This window comes from Leuresthes tenuis, unplaced genomic scaffold (genome assembly GCF_036924035.1).
Source record: "Leuresthes tenuis unplaced genomic scaffold, fLeuTen1.0.hap1 SCAF_20, whole genome shotgun sequence".
NCBI lineage: Eukaryota > Metazoa > Chordata > Actinopteri > Atheriniformes > Atherinopsidae > Leuresthes > Leuresthes tenuis.
The window spans coordinates 4,076,204-4,088,989 of record NW_027325374.1 but is presented as its reverse complement, the minus strand read 5'-3'; the positions used below and the strand labels follow the sequence as shown (position 1 = coordinate 4,088,989).

General features: G+C 43.7%; 2 protein-coding genes across 4 annotated transcripts in view; one reads left to right on the top strand and one right to left on the bottom strand.

Moving 5' to 3' along the window:
• LOC140279000 (DELTA-stichotoxin-Hmg2b-like) overlaps positions 1 to 12,786 on the top strand; it is a 335,708-nt gene that overhangs the window by 44,805 nt on the left and 278,117 nt on the right. The window lies entirely within an intron of this gene.
• The window catches only part of LOC140278995 (ankyrin-3-like), a 111,742-nt gene that overhangs the window by 50,351 nt on the left and 48,605 nt on the right, over positions 1 to 12,786 (bottom strand). The window contains exons 14-24 of one of the 2 annotated variants that reach the window (XM_072374157.1): positions 11,477 to 11,575; positions 9,554 to 9,751; positions 8,294 to 8,392; positions 8,041 to 8,139; positions 5,403 to 5,600; positions 5,036 to 5,134; positions 4,075 to 4,173; positions 3,890 to 3,988; positions 3,641 to 3,736; positions 1,020 to 1,092; positions 611 to 670 (exon numbers count right to left, since the gene is read on the bottom strand). In XM_072374157.1, the coding sequence (XP_072230258.1) occupies positions 611 to 670; positions 1,020 to 1,092; positions 3,641 to 3,736; positions 3,890 to 3,988; positions 4,075 to 4,173; positions 5,036 to 5,134; positions 5,403 to 5,600; positions 8,041 to 8,139; positions 8,294 to 8,392; positions 9,554 to 9,751; positions 11,477 to 11,575 (1,219 nt within the window). The remainder of the gene's footprint in view (positions 1 to 610; positions 671 to 1,019; positions 1,093 to 3,640; positions 3,737 to 3,889; positions 3,989 to 4,074; positions 4,174 to 5,035; positions 5,135 to 5,402; positions 5,601 to 8,040; positions 8,140 to 8,293; positions 8,393 to 9,553; positions 9,752 to 11,476; positions 11,576 to 12,786) is intronic. The other variant, XM_072374158.1, reaches the window with a different exon arrangement.

Below are 12,786 nucleotides of genomic sequence, written 5' to 3'. Positions count from 1 at the left end.
AGCCGCTTTTTAGCCTCGCAGGAGAAAAGACGTGCACAAAATAAACGCACACTCATGCGCTCAACACACACCACAGCAGCTGTTTCAGCGTTTGCTTTGGCTCCAGTGTGTGACACCACAATGGGAGCGTCACCGACAATCCCCTGAAGACAAAGGATCAAGTGAATGTGCCGTCGACTCAGCGCCGTGAAAAGAAATCTGGTACACAACGCCATAAGCAGACAGTTGGCATGGCAACCAGCTGAAAGGCATATTCGCTCGCATTTCGACGCACGGAGGCACTGGAGGTTTTACAAAACTCAGAAAGAGAGAGACGAGGGTGAAAGCAGCAGTGCTGCAGTGTTACAGAACATGGAAATCATAAAAGAAAAGGTAATAACTCCATTTTAAAGCCGGCAGCTGATACATTAACCGATTCTGTTGGATTATATAACACTTCACTGCAGTAGAGCCGAACTCCACCTTCCTATTTTCTACTAAAGTCCACATAAACATTTTGACAACACTGGAAAAGAGTAAAAAAAAGAGGACAAAAGAGAAACAAGAGATCAAAGCACTGGAAGCATGTAGGATGAGCTTAAAGAAAATGATAAAGAGAGATGAAAAATACCTTCTTCCACATCAGAAAAATAGTCCTCCGTGATCATTTCGGGGACATTGGCTTTAAAGACTGTGAATGGATGGAGGAGAAAGTTTCAAATGGGGAAAAAAACAAACTAAATGATATTATGCAAAGAAAATTTAAGTGATTACTGGATATTTTCAATAGCTGAACATGCAACTTAGAAAATTATAGATTAAATCATATTCATGACCATAAGAAAAATGGATGGAATGTAAAAAAAAAAAAAAACAGGTTAACGATGGCGAAATAACTTTGGGGCAAAGTGGAAATTTAGAAACAAGGAGACCAGCACGGGTATCTCATCCAAATCTGCCGACTCTTCGGGATTTTGTGACTGAGATCAGCTCACATGTGGAGACCTGGTTTTAGAGTCAGCTGTTAGGCGAAGGCTTACCGTCGTCATCGGACATGTCCAGCACCTCAGTCATGGTCTCTGGGACATTCATCCTGTGTTTCTCGATCACAGTCTGTTGAACAAAGACACGATCTTGTTAAGCTGCTGATGTTGACACATCTACGTGACATTTGAGGCTTTGGAAGGAGCCAGAAATGCCAGAGTTGAATGAAAATGGACTGAGGGGAAACTCTTTTTCACAGTTGACCATGTAATCTTATTACGGAGGTTAAAAGACTGGGTGGGAATCTCTGGTACCGCTTTAAACCGGTTAAAGTCCTATCTGGAGGACAGGAGGTACTCAGACCAAATGGCTGTGACCTGTGGGGTTCCCCAGGGGTCAATCCTGGGACCCCTATTGTTTAATATGTACATGCTTCCATTAAACCAGCTAATACGCAGCTAAAATGTGTCAATCATTGTCTGTGGCCCACAGAAACAAAGAGAAAGTCATCGGTCACCTTGAGACTTTCTCTAAAACCTAATAATCAGGTTAGAAATCTGGGGGTAATATTGGACTCAGACCTGAACTTTAACAGCCACATTAAATCATTAATATCAGCAGCTTTTTACCATCTAAAAAACATTCCCAGAATCAAAGGAATAGTGTCTAAACCAGACTTAGAAAGACTAATTTGAGTGTTTGTCTCCAGCAGGTCAGACTACAGTAACGACCTGCTCACTGGGCTCTAAACGGGCTGTAAGACAGCTGCAGGACATCCAGAACGCTGCTGCTCGAGTCCTGACCAGAACCAGGAAATACGACCACATTAGTCCAGGTCTCAGGTCTCTGCACTGGGTTCCTGTCGCTCAGAGAATAGACTTTAAAACAGCTTGTGTACAAGTCTTTTCATGGTCTAGCACCAAAGTACATCTCTGACATGTTAGAGCCATATGAACCAGCTTGAGGACCTCAGGGAGGCGTCTCCTGCTGGTGCCCAGAGTCAGGACTAAACAAGCTGAGGCTGCATTTCAGCTTTATGCTCCTAAAGTCTGGAACAGTCTTCCAGAAGAAGTGAGACAGACCTCAACTCTGACAATGTTTAAATCCAGGCTGAAAACAGTCTATTTAGCTGTGCATATGATAACTGAAAGTATTTAATCTGCACTCTTTCCTTTTAATTGAATTCACTTGTGATTATTTTTATGTTTTATTGAATGATTTTATTTGCCTTCTTGTGACTGTATGTAGTTGTAAATCACTTTGAATTGCCTTGTGCTCTACAAATAAACTTGCCTCTAGATGAAAAAGTAGAGGGGCTTGATATCTGCATTCAGTTAAAAAACATGGCATCTATGATGGTTTGGGGTGCATCAGGCGGCTGGAAAAGAAACAGATTTTGCAGCAACATCTGCTGCCATCCAGATGAGGTCTTATTCAACAAATTCTTTGCTGATTTCAACAAAAATAATGCCAAATTACATTCAGCACAGTCAGCACCCAGCTGCATTTCTACATCTAGAAAGAACGGGACAAAGTGTCGATATCATAACTTCAGCAGTTGGTCTCTTCAACTCTGTCCCAAACCTGTCCCAACTTGCTGGCATTTTGATATTATATTTTGTTTTTAGTAGATTTAATAGATTGAATATAAGGCTTAAATGGGGCTAAATTACTCCTCACAGCTTCCTGGTGTGAATCCCAGCCAGGGCCTTTCTGTGTGGAGTTTGCATGTTCTCTGGCTGCCATCCACCATCCAAAAACATGCATGTTAGGTTGGGTTAAGTCAGTGGTTCCCAAACAGGGGGTGCGTGGTTGGAATGCATGAATGAATCAATCAATAGATGACACTGCTAGCATAACAAGGACAAGTTTTTGATGGGGCTCCCACGTAAACGCGAAGCAGAGGATGAAGCTTTGCCAGATGTGCTTCCAACGCAATTTCCTTCCATGGCAAAGAAAAGAAGATATGATGACACGCATCTTGCCTTTGGCTTCACCCGTACAGCGGTGGGTAATGAGGAGAGACCGCAGTGTGCCGTCTTTCTTAAAGTGCTAGCTTGCGACAGCCTGAAGCTGAACAAGCTAAGACGCCACTTGTAGACAAAACATCCAGATCACAAAGACAAAAACATGTAAGCCGTTGTGCTCAACTGTCATTTTTATTTTTTGCTAAAGCTGCAAATGCTCAACTTGCCTCATATAAAGTTTCTCACCGAGTGGCGCAGTGCAAAAAGCTGCACAGCATAGCAGAGGAATCAATACTTCCCTGTGCATTAGACATGGTTTCAACGAGCTCAATGACTCTGCAGCCGACACTTTAAATAATCACACTGTACAGGCGGTTTGTTATTCATTTCTCATTCTAAAAGAAGTTGTAGTTTATGGAAGTTTACTTTAAATTTTTTCAAAAAAAGGTTGAGGTTTGTATTAATTACAATGTGGGAAATAAAATATGTGTAAAACTTTATGTACCAGAGGGGAGAAAGTTTGGGAACCACTGGGTTAAGCAGGGGTTTTAAATTGATCCTCGGAGTGAGTGTGGATGGATGGACACGAGGCTTAAATAATCAGTTTTTTTGTAGTTCACATTAGTGCAAACAGGTGAAAAAGCGTTGATAGATGTAAACAGAGGCCACTCTCAAAAGGGAAGGATTTAGGAAACCAAACAAGTACTGACCTGAGTAGTCACAGTCTCCTCTGTCACCACCTTGAGTGTATCGACCACAGAAATATAGCCGAGCCTCCTGGCGATGGACAGAGCGCTGTTCCCATTCTAGGAAAAAAAAAGAAGTAGAGCAAGTTGTCTGATGAGAATCAGGAATGATTTCTACATTTCACTGTGACGTGACATCTGTTACATGGGTCTGGAGATGGATAGCAGCGTGTATGTGACGGGCAATAAGCCGGTTTTTCTGAGTGTACTCACGGCAGTGAGCTCGTTGGGCGCCGCGCCGTGGTGCAGCAGTATGTTGATGATGTGCGTGTGTCCCTGCTGAGCAGCCTGATGGAGAGGCGTGTAACCGTTCTGCAGAGAAGAAAGACACGAGGTATGAACACACGACCAAACAAACACACACTCTGACTTACACACACTCCACATCTGACGGGTACCTTTGTCTTAGCGTTGACCTTCGCCTGATTTTTCAGCAGGAAGTTGACCATCTTCACGTTGCCATAGTGACAGGCCACATGGAGAGGTGTGTAACCCAGCTGATGACAAAGCAAATTTTCCTTTTACTGGTAATGCATCATTTAAGAGATGATGACACAGTAGGATAATCAGGTGACAATAACTCTGAAGGCCGGAGGGGATGTTGGTCGGGTTGTTAATTTAAATCTCAAGAAGAAGGCATTAAAATACCAGCATGAAAAGGGTCTCTGCTGCTACCCAAATACGCTGTGGCGACAACTCGTGTGCATTCACACGCACAAGGCAAGCATTAAAGAAAATATCAACAAGATGGGTACGTTTTCTACTTTATGCATCTCTGGTGCAGTTTTATTAAACATGAAAGAAACAGATAGCAGCTTATAAAAAAAAAGGGTCCCTGGTGAATTCAGGTGAAATAAAGGCGAGCTGGGAAGTAACAGCAAACGTTAGTTTCAGCTGATATTTTACATATGATTATCTATGTGCCCCCCCCTCTGTGATGGGGGCTCCTCAGTTTAAGAGCTTGGGTACAAGGACTGAAAAGGAGTATAAAAAGCAGCCAAATGGCCAAAGAAAATCCTTCAGAAAGTCTGGGGAACTATTGCTCAAGACCACTTTAAAAAAAGAAAGTCTGGCTCCTTAGATGAAAAATACAATGAAATGGGGGGGGGGGGCTCGTGCCTTTTGCCTCATTTCAAACAATATAATTTAACATGTAGTTTGTATGCAACAGATCTTCATGCTTTCAACTTGATGTGACTGCTTCGCTGATGTTACTCCTCTGAGCCGCTGTATGTACCGTTCTTTAGGAGTTTTGTTACCGATTTATCATTTATTCTAGCTTTCAGCACACCAAACCCAAAGATATTCAGTATAAAGTATAATTGGAGAATGTTTAGGACAAGAGGACACTGTGATTACCTTGGTCTCGGGGTCTATAATCGCATCCTGGTTGACTAAAACCTCGGCGACGTTGACTTTGTCCTCCTGGGCAGCCAGGTGGAGCGGAGTCAGACTCGACTGAGGATAAAGACACAGACAGAGAGACGATTGAACACACAAACGGGATAATACAGGTCAGAGGGAGTTAAATATAGCCGTTTAAAGCAAAATGGCAGGTTCTCTCGGGGTTGTGTCTGGAGTAAGAACACTATAATTTAATTTAGCAAAATGAAGGCTCTGGCAGTTGAATACATGTTTACAGTAGACACACACGCAGGGTAAATATGAGTCCTGTGATAGTACCGTTAGAGAGAGAAATATCAGCAGCAAAGGCAGTTTTTCACACCTTATTGCCCATGTTAACCGGGGCGTCTCGAGCCAGCAGCAGCGTCACGATGTCCATGTTGCCTTCCTGCGCTGCCAGGTGCAGAGGGGTGATTCCCTGCCGCGTCACTGCGCTGGTGGAGGCACCGTACTCCAGCAACGTGGTGGTTATCTCCATCTGATTCTTCTTGGCTGCAATGTGGAGTGGGGTGTAGCCATTCTGCAAACAGAGAAAAAGATTTACTTTTTAGGTTTAAATTTCTCCGGGACATCAAACGGCAACGTGCCGCCAGGGTTTCAAACCGATTCGTGCACTTTTTAATGGGCATAAGTTGTGCAGCGTGACACACTTACTGTAACATAGTACATGTGTTTATGATTTTTATGGACAGAATTTATAGGAGCAGCCAGGGCTTTAATAGGGTCCGATTTGGCGACCTCAGAATCGGGCTTTTTGCGGATGATGTGGTTCTGTTAGCGTCATCAGGCCGTGACCTTCAGCTCTCACTGGAGCGGTTCGCAGCCCAGTGTGAAGCGGCTGGGATGAGAATCAGCGCCTCCAAATACGAGACCACGGTCCTCAGCCGGGAAAGGGTGGAATGAGCTCCTTCCCCAAGAGGAGTTCAAGTATCTCGGGGTCTTGTTCACGAGTGAAGGACGAATGGAGCGGGAGATTGACGGCGGATCGGTGCGGCATCAGCAGTGATGCGGGCTCTGCATAGGCCTGTTGTGGTGAAGAAGGAGCTGAGCCAGAAGGTGAAGCTCTCGATCAATCGGTCAATCTACGCTCCTACCCTCACCTTTGGTCACGAGCTGTAAGGAAGTGACCGAAAGAACGAGATCACGGATACAAGCAGCCGAAATGGGTTTCCTCCGCAGGGTGTCTGGGCCTCCCTTAGAGACAGGGTGAGAAGCTCAGTCATCCGGGAGGGGCTCGGAGTAGAACCGCTGCTCCTCCGCATTGAGAGGAGTCAGATGAGGTGGCATCTGGTTAGGATGCCCCCTGGACACCTCCCTGGTGAGGTGTTCTGGGCCCGTCCCACTGGGAGGAGACCCGGGGAAGACCCATGTCTATGTCTATCTGCTGGCCTGGGAACGCCTCGGGGTCCCCCCGGAAGAGCTGGAGGAAGTGGCCGGGGACAGGGACGTCTGGGCTTCTCTGCTCAAGCTGCTGCCCCCCCGACCCGACCCCCGGATGATGATGGATGGATAAACTTACTGTAACATGGTTTGTTACTGGAAGAAAATGTAGGACCCTTACTTTGTGTCGTGTTCACACTTTACAGGATTATTTACTTCAATGCAAAACTTTGACTGGTTTGGAAGCAAATCTTTTTGCTTTCTTTCTGTAAATTGGGTTGAAGGATCAGGAGAGTTAGTTTAGTAACTGTAATACTGCTCAGTATAAGCACTGGAAACAAGGGTGGAGCATCAACTTTGGCTCTGCGTAATCATAACAAGATCCACCCTTAAAATAACACGTCACAACGTGTTTAAAACATACAAAAACTGTAATATCAATACATGAAATACTCCGTGTCCAGCTGCTAACATACGAGGAAAGGAACTGCCATCGTCCGAAATTAATACAAAAATATATGAATGGCGACATAAATAAGTTTAAACGCAAATAAAATCAAGTTAAAAATCAATTCATGCAATAGTAATCGTGTAGAATGAGAAAAACAGCCTTATTTTCAGCTGCATTCATTCAAGCTTGTTGCTATTTATTTAATTTACCATTCAGTTTATCTCTTAATGCATTTAATTTCTTTCTTTGCTTAATTTATATTCTTGTATCTACATCCATCTGTTTCCATCTTTACATTCCTGTTGATGAAACATAGTATAAAGTTCTTTTTCTTTAACCATCTTTCTTATTTTAGCTGAATTTTAGTGGAATCTTTCAACCAAACTCTTTTTTTGTCACCGTTACACAAACAACTGAACATAACCGTAAAGCACTTGGAGAGGAAAGCAGGAGAAGATATTTGCTTAAACTCCTTCTCAGAACATTGATCAACTCATCTTTATTCATCAAGATACGAATTCTGCTCTTTTTCATGAAAAGAAAATCTCTTGTTATGCTGAGCTGGCTTGGATGCAGCTCCAGATGATGAATATGCAAATGAGTTTGCCTGAGCTGGGTGGCTGCAGCTGCTGCCAAAGTATCATCGAGCTGATAACGTCTCATTAATCCTAAATAAACCTTACACCTGATTGCATCACCACCATAAAATCTGACAGGATTATTTTCCTGTGTTTGTTACGTCCGTCTGAAGCTGTGCTTTGATGTCGACACGCTACATCTCCAAAGGTAGAGATGTTCATCCACGAGTGCTTATTTTTCTTATAGTTTGTAAAGAACGACAAATGGGAACGTTTAGAAAGGTTAAAAAACTTAATGTTCACACGAGGGGGTATTTAGAGGCATTAACTAAAATCCACTGCTGGATTTATTCAATATCAGGGAGTGAAAGTGAGTTTCAGCTGATTTCGGGGGCAGTTTTTCTGGATAGATGGTGCTGGAGTGGAGGATATTGAGCCTTTGCAGTGAAGTGAAAGTAGGTCAGCTGCCTCTCACACGAGCCACACAGAGAGGTTTGGGTGCATGAATGCATTGGGAAACATCTGATTTAAACACTTTGACCGACTCTTACCTTCGCCGCAGCGTGTTGTGAAGCTCCCTGGTTGAGCAAGAGCAGCGCCACCTTCTGGTTATCGTAGTGTGCTGCCACATGCAGTGGAGTTAGTCCGCTCTGAACACACAAACATGAGCAGCTGTTAGGTGGTGACGGGGCGCTACGAGCAGAGGTGATGAGTGATTCTGTGCACGTGTGGGCCTTTGAGAGGATAAATTTAGTTAGCTTTCACTAGGATTCCCTCCATCAGCAGAGCTTAAACATGCATCACCTTCCCAGCGGCATCGGGTGGAGCGTTCTTCTGCAGCAGCAGGTTGGCCACCTCCATCTTCCCGTATTTTGCTGCAACGTGCAGAGGAGTGAAGCCCTTCTGCAGAGGCACACAGTAACACAGAAGAATATCAGATATTTAAGAGGTGAGGCATGATTGGTGCTCCATGTGTGCTTCATTTTCACCGAGCTACAGTATTTCATAACAACACGGGGAACAGAAACTGATAAAACACACATGCTCAGGGTGGAGAAACTGGATGCGTGTTACATCAGATTCTTCAGCTATGAGGGGACACACAGCCAGTTTTGATCCAGGACTGTGTGTTTTGCATGAGGCATGCAATCACAGAGGAGACTACTAGTTATGGGATTCAAAGTGGCCTTCTGGTTAAACAATGTGAATCCCTGTTTACGGAGGTGGAGGTGGATGGAAACTTCAGCCTCAGCTGCTCAACATAAATGAATCTCGACCACATCTGACTTCACTGTTTGGACATATTTGTGCCTCATTAAGTCTTTTAGATAAATTTTTAGATAAATTAATTTAGATAAATTGATCGACAGCACGCTGTTCAGAGATGTGAAAGGAAACAGTAGTTTCTTAGAACATGTTAAAGATGTGCAGAAGTGTGCTATCGGACATTTAAACAGTATTCCCCAGAAATCAGGGCTCCACAATGCAGCCTGTTTGCACTTTCAGAAACATTTCTTAACCACCTTCATGCTAAGAAGAAATATGGAAAACTTTTCAATGCTCTCTAAAGCAGTTTTGGGAGGAATTGGGAGTCTCTGTAAGAAGTCGTTGAGTTTTACTGACCAACAAAAACATCCTCAGTAGCAAACAAACAGGAAATTATTAATGATAGTTACACATAAAGGAGGCAAACAAAGCAACAAGCAAGGCTCACAACCAGTACAGTTTTAACTGATGCTTTAAAATGAGTATCTCCCCCAGCAACTCTGCTTTCAGACTAATTTTATCCAAATGCTATGACCCAACTCTTCCACTGCAGGCGAACAGCTGGAGCTGGTATTCCCCATCATCTGACTGCAGCGAATGTTGCAGAAACCTCCCTGCGGTGTTCAAACTATTCCCATTCAGGGGAGGACAAAGAGTGGGCAAAATGCTCCAATGGAGCACACAAACAACTCTGTTGATCAGGCCTTATTAAGGTCTTTGGACCAGTTTATTCACACAAGCATATTTATTTGTGTGTAACCTCCAACAGTCCTCTGTTAACACACGTTTGTGGCTTACCTTTGTAATAATGTTCAGACTGGCTCCGTGGTCCAGCAGCGCTGTAGCTACATCCCTGTGTCCCTCCCTGGCAGCCAGGTGTAAAGGTGTGTATCCAGAGTTGGTCGTAGCATCTGGGCGGGCTCCTCTGGCCAGCAGCTGCTGCACAATGTCCTGCTTACCGAGACGACTGGAGATATGCAGCGGAGTCTGGTCGTCCTGATGCACAAAACAAAGCAGAAACGGGAATATGTGTACATATCGCAGCAGGTTCAACATATCCAGCGTATCCTTAAATGATCTGGCCAAACAAACTCTAATAAGGGAGATCTTGCTAAGCGGTACTACAGCGCTGGTTCTGAACTTGCCAATTTAACCCAGATTTTCTGTAAAAGAGCCAATTAATTGCATATTTCCAGCAGGCTGAAACCCAACACAGCTGCTGCAAACCAATGCAGGAGGGGAAGATTATCAATGCATAAATTATTCTGATCGGTTTCGCTGCCACATCTAAGCACGATGACGAAGATCTGATTATCTATGACGAGTTTCAGTCTTTTTCTGTCTGATTACGGCTTCCCTGTGCCAAACAAAGAAGAAACAGAAAAGTTTTTTTTTTACTGCAGTCTGAGAAATTATATAATAAAAGGGTTTAAAATGTCCAGTGATTTTAATCAGCCCAACTTTAAAGTACAGTTATCTTTTCATGCAATTTATCCAGTTTGCTATGCTGCACAGGCTTTTTCTAGTGAATAATCTCTCGGTCAGAGATTGATTTTAATAGATAAACTAATGCTATTTCCATATCTTTTTGTCTTTTCTCTGTTTTAGGCTGAGCTTTCCCTTCTGCTGACATACTTTCATTAAGAGTCAAACAGGGTAGTCAGTCTTTGACTTTAAAGGAGTCAGACAGAGACTCTCTTTTTTTATTATTCTTTCATATTTTAAGATTTACAGGTGTTGATCTCTTAGATCTCGCTCTCAGGTTTTGCAGGCATAAGTTGCCATGGTGATGGGCCATGGGAAGAAGTGAACCAGCTTTGTGATGCTGGAAATCGGGAGCTGAGCCTCCAGTTGCCTTCTCTCAGCCACCAATACTGCGTCGAAGCACAGGCCCCTGATATGAGGCACGTTTTTACACTCAAGCGTTCATTTGGAGTCTGGTTTCCGGTTGTGTCAGCGATCGTGTGGGTCATATCTGTCTGCTACAGCCAAAAAAAGGAGATAAATTTACCATATCCGAATGTGCTCCTGTTTCCAAATAACTTTTAAGAGGAAATGTCCTCATGCTTTACTTGCCAAGTGTGCTACTGGCATAATTCATGAGATAGTAAAGAGTAGCGTCGGAAACACTTTACCAATGGAAACTGGTAAAAAGAAAAAGCATCCAGGACTTCTATATCTATGCAGGGTAACATGTGCCTCTCACATCCGGAAGCAACAGGCACAAATGTCATTCAGGGAGTTTTAAAGTATCCATATTAGGATTTCTGGGTTTCCCTTTTTCCTTCAGTGTGTTAAAAAGGAAGTGAAAATCAGGAAGCTTCAAGTCCACATTAGAGGAAGCTGTTCTGATCTTAACCTCTGGATCATCACGTAACACATTTCTATGATTTATGCTAAGTGGCTAGCTTAGCACACCTCAAGCAAATAATGAGCAGCTGCTTTACACTTCACTGTATTTTACTGATCAGGTGACCAATCAGAGCAGAGTGGGCCCTTAAAGAGACGGTAGCGCATATAAAGGAATCTGAACTTTCTTAGAAGACTCTGAAAGTAAAAATTATGACCCTATAAATGAGCATAATTTGAGCTCTTTAACAAGAGGAGGGGCTCTGCACTGTAATTAGACGTGTGTGAAGAAACGGCAGCGTACAGTAGACATAAACACACCCTGCGTGTAAAATAAGGAGAAATGCTAGTTCACGGACAGCGACAGTCTACCTTGGCCGTGGCATCGACTTGTGCTCCGTTCTGAATCAGATACCGGACCACATCCGACTGTCCGGCCCTCGCTGCCATGTGGAGGGCTGTCTCCCCCCTCTGAAACAAACAGAGAAAAATGGGTTGGCAGGTATTTCAGAGACTTGAATGTTGCCCCAAATCCCTGCTTTTCTGAAAATGTAAACAGAGCAGGAGACGCAGTAAAACCAAAGAGGGACCCTCTTTGCTTTCCACACCCAATTCACCATAATATTCTGTTCCTATGGTAACCTGGCCACAGCCACAGCGTGGGCGAACATATGCTTGGGGTTGACTGTGAAGCACTCTTCCCCCTCTTTGTTCAGCTCAGTTTAATCATTTCCTCGATCATCATCTCCAAACTTTGTCTACGACCCTCGATTCTTTTCTCTCCATTAATGCAAAAGTCAAAACAATCGGGAACAGAGCTCGTCGCTCCACAGAATGACAGAAAGAGATCCTTTCAGCACAAACGCGTGGCATCAACAAACCTGATCTCGTCTTTCAGCAACTTTCTCTGCTGCGAGCACAAATTAAAGCGATTCTGGACACTCTGGAGGAACTGGAAGCAGGCAGATGTTCACAATGTAAGTGTGGCCTGACCTGCTTCTTACCAAAAAAAGTAGCTCACAGACACATCCAGGAGTTACAGAGCAACGTGAGAACTGATCAGACCATCTGGTGAATCTACATCCAATATTCTCCCTCATGAACTCAGTTTATAGTCACTGATCTTTAGCTACAAAAACAGTCGCTACAGATTGGATTAGACTAGATTTCCCCTTTATTGGGGGAAATTCCCCATTGTTACAGCAGCAAGAAAGAGCCTTGCTGCTGGAGAAAGATGGTCTCAACAATAGCAGCAGTTGTACATGGGCTAGTGAACTGCACAGTGGATAGTGGTTGTTGCACATTAATTACTGCACATTTCATCTTATTTCACAGTATCTGAGTGATTGTTAAGCAGTCTGACAGCAGCAGGAAGGAAGGACCTGCGATAAACCTCTCCTTCACACACTTGGGGTGAAGGAGTCTGTGGCTGCAGGAGCTGCTTTGTGCACTGATGGTGTCCTGCATGGGGGGGGCATTGTCCATCGTGGATGATAGTTTTGCTATCATCCTCCTCTCTCCCACCACCTGAGTCAAAGGGGCAACCCAAGACTGAGCTGGCCTTCCTGATCAAGAGTTAATATTGATTCATCTGTCTGTAAGCAACATTTAAGTTAATTTAAGTGTATTAACTACGACACTTTATATGCCGTAAAGGACCTTCCTTTGTTGGTTTTCACACT